Genomic DNA, 3,282 nt, shown 5'->3' with positions numbered 1-3,282 from the left:
TTCCTCACTTGGAGGTTTTTTCCCCCGTGCATTGTATATATGCCCACCATTCTAGGGCTATCTATCTTTTCATTGCACACTAAGTAATACACTCTCTATTGTGTCCTTGAGCTTCCTAAGGCTTCGTCTTCTCCAAGATGTGTGTGTTTTCTTGCAACGCTATTTCCAACAATAAAACCCCTCCTACTAAATTCTTTTGATACATTAATATGATTGCATAGTACACCCTCTGAGGTATATACACAAGGTACCTCCAATATACAATTTTTTTAGTGCGATACTCAGTAGTGAAGGGGGCCAATAAACTGAACATATTCCTCCCGATTTCAAGCTTTAGAACACTCAACCCCCCCCCCCCCCCCCCAAAAAAAAAAAAAAAATCTCATTTTCTAAGTGCAAACTATGATTGCATTAGGTACACTATGTTGAGGACAATAAAATATTGAGCGTAGATTTGGCTATGAATTAAGAAAGTTATGGATGATGCATAGAGCTTATTCAAACAGAAAAGGTAATCATTAAATAATTATTTACAACACCCATGTGTGTGTAATGTTAGACATTCTATGGGTGACGAGTTTGCCGCAGTGAGCAATGATTATGGGAGAAGGACATCGGTATGTTTTATGTAAATTAAAAAGAAAATATAAGAGGGAGAAGGAGCTGATTAAGGACTTCATTGGGGAGTAAACCGGGATTGGCTATGGGTGGTGTAAGAGAATAAGGTTGGCTCATGGACACACCAAGTATACGTGAACAAAGGAGCGGGTAAAGTCGATCAGTGAACGTTTTTCCTAGAGCACATCTTTAGAAGGGCCATGAGAAGAGGTATAGTTGTGGCACCCAATGTGGCCATGGAGACATGAGCCCCATAGTTGGTTCCAAATGTTGGGATGTCAAGGTGATCATCAAGCCACTTGTATGTGGCAATGTATGTGTGGTCTCCCATGATGCGGTAGAGCATTCGCACCGGTGAGAGAAGGATCTGGTACGTAGATGGCAGCCAGTGTGTAAGACCCATGGCATCTAGAAAGGGGTCGAGGAACCACTCGCTATGCACGGAAGCCACCACGCCATCCACAACTATGGTGCCACTCATAGTGAGGGGGTTGTAGAGGCCTTGGCTCCTCGTCACGGATATCTCTGCAAAAGAAGAAGGGCAGCAAGAAAGTGAGTGTGTTTTGCAATGAGGAAAGTGTCATTCGATGTGGAGGTAAGTCCACCACAAGTGTTGTAATATTGAAATGGCATTTGCACGCACTCACCTTTCACCAAGCAAGGGCTGAGAGGTTCTTGTTGCTCCTTAGCGGCCCACACAATGTCCCCGATCTTGATATCTTGTGAGCGCTTATACAATGCGTCGATGTGGTTGATGCTAACATTGTTGGCGGTGGCAGTGGCACTGGGTAGAAAGTGCATGGGAGTGAGGCGAAGAGTCCTAGTAGCTGCGGCGACGTCTGACGTAGACTTAGCGACCACGGGCTCCACAGTGATCTCGAGGAACGTGGCCATAGCAGTGGCATCCTTGTGGCCAAATGCATATACAGGCTGGTATGTGAGACGGTTGTCCTCGCCCCAAACAGCTATCTGCATATCATGCACACAGGCAGGGTCAGCTTTTATAGCACCGACGTGGCAATTGCCGATGCCCGCACGCCAGCTACCGTATAATTAGTGGACATGGATATAACATGACACGACATGCAATAAGATGAGTCGCTGGTACCTCGTCCCCAACATCGAGCTGGGACATGTGCTTGAGAGGACCGTGACGAGTTTGGACGGTTGCATCGCCTGGGAAGCAGCTGGCGATGCATCCGCCGGCAGCCCCTAGCTCCGCACTCACCCCCACCACACCGATGATGCAGAAGGGTGCCAAAGGACCCAAGGCCAAGCACTCGGCGGTACCCAAGATTCCAGTGACGGCACCGGTGATGGCGCCTGTATAATCATATGGACATAACGTAGAAAATTAGGGTTGAATCAGCAACCAGTCGATCACCAGTATACGTAGTATTGAATGGCATATCATCAAGGATACTAGTAGCTACAAGCTTGCCTTCTGCAGCGCCGCTCTGACAATCGTCTGCAAGCATTCTTCTTCCAATGTTCATCCCTAGCATCCTGCGCTTGGAGCCGCCGTTGTTGAAGGAGTTGTAGAGGTTGTTGACGTCGTCTCCGGTGACGTAAACCCCGCAGCCGGAAGAGCCAGCGTTGCTTGGGCAAACCACCTGCACCAATTCAATCATTAGGGGCGAGTACAAGGAGCGATCATTTAATTAACTTATAATATAATTCTAGCAGATGAGCCGCCAGCTGCTGTACTCACAACGCTTTTGCGCCCGTAGTTGTCGGTGAAGACAAACTCCGTCCCTGATGCGTCGCTAGCCGCGAGGCAGCCCCCGGTTGCTTGGACCTGTACAGTGCATGGCCCGTTAGTTTTCTGGTTCTCGCATCAAAATGAGAAGACAGATCACAACATAGCAAGAACAAGAATTACCTGCACGGTGAGATCCTCGGAACCGCCCCAGTCGTTGGAGACGCTGGCGGTGAGGGTGAGGCTGCCGGTGTCCACGATGTAGTGGCAAGCGGCGTTGATGTCGTCGGCGGACACGGACCCCCATAGCAAGGCGGGCGTGTTGCTGGCCAAGAGCGACGCGGCGATCTGGTTGCCTACGGTGCCGATGAAGGTGTTGGGGGTGGCGGACGAAGCGGCCGCCGATGGCGTGGTGGCGGAGATGGTGAGCTGCACCTCGGCGCCGACGACGCCATAAGTAAGAGCCGCCGCAGCTGCAACGATGTAAAGCAACAGCGGAAGTAATAGTACTGATGCTCTTACGCTGCAGCAGCTGGCCCTTATGGTAGGGCTATTACGGCGCCGGCACATGCCAGAAGCTGAGTCTCCATAGCTCATGGCCAATATAGGCTACGCTCTAGGCGTGGACAAGCTGATGGTCGGAAGTATGGACGCAGCAGCAAGCTAGTTGTACTACGTACGCGGAGCTTAAAAAATGGAAGGAGGGGAGAAAAAGGTGGGGAGAGGTGTTGATCAGAGGTATGCGGGGAGATGCTGATCAGTTGCGGCTCGGCACCAGCTTTATAAAAGACCCAGCCCAGGCCAGCTATAAATACATCTGTTGACTTTTACTTGGCCAAGGTTTGAAAGAAACAAATTCACGCCGCTCCCATTTTCTTGACTTTTCCTTCCACCGAGTAAAACTTCTTAACACCTGGAGTTTTAGACTTGTTCTCACGATGATGAGAAACATTAATGGAACTTTT

At 49.5% G+C, this 3,282-nt stretch overlaps 1 protein-coding gene across 1 annotated transcript; it reads right to left on the bottom strand.

The window, feature by feature from the left end:
- Positions 1 to 484: 484 nt before the first annotated feature.
- Positions 485 to 3,066, bottom strand: LOC147454171 (uncharacterized). The gene is made up of 6 exons (XM_086517285.1): positions 2,501 to 3,066; positions 2,330 to 2,416; positions 2,060 to 2,231; positions 1,727 to 1,941; positions 1,266 to 1,587; positions 485 to 1,143 (listed from the first exon to the last, which is right to left on the bottom strand). Exons 1-6 carry the CDS (start codon positions 2,912 to 2,914, stop codon positions 779 to 781), a joined length of 1,575 nt encoding a protein of 524 aa, XP_086373411.1. The 5' UTR covers positions 2,915 to 3,066; the 3' UTR covers positions 485 to 778.
- Between the last annotated feature and the right edge of the window lie 216 nt (positions 3,067 to 3,282).

The sequence above is a fragment of the Adiantum capillus-veneris genome, chromosome 7 (assembly GCF_014529385.1).
Source record: "Adiantum capillus-veneris isolate H3 chromosome 7, ASM1452938v2, whole genome shotgun sequence".
NCBI classification, from domain to species: domain Eukaryota; kingdom Viridiplantae; phylum Streptophyta; class Polypodiopsida; order Polypodiales; family Pteridaceae; genus Adiantum; species Adiantum capillus-veneris.
This window is presented reverse-complemented; position numbering and strand designations above follow the sequence as displayed.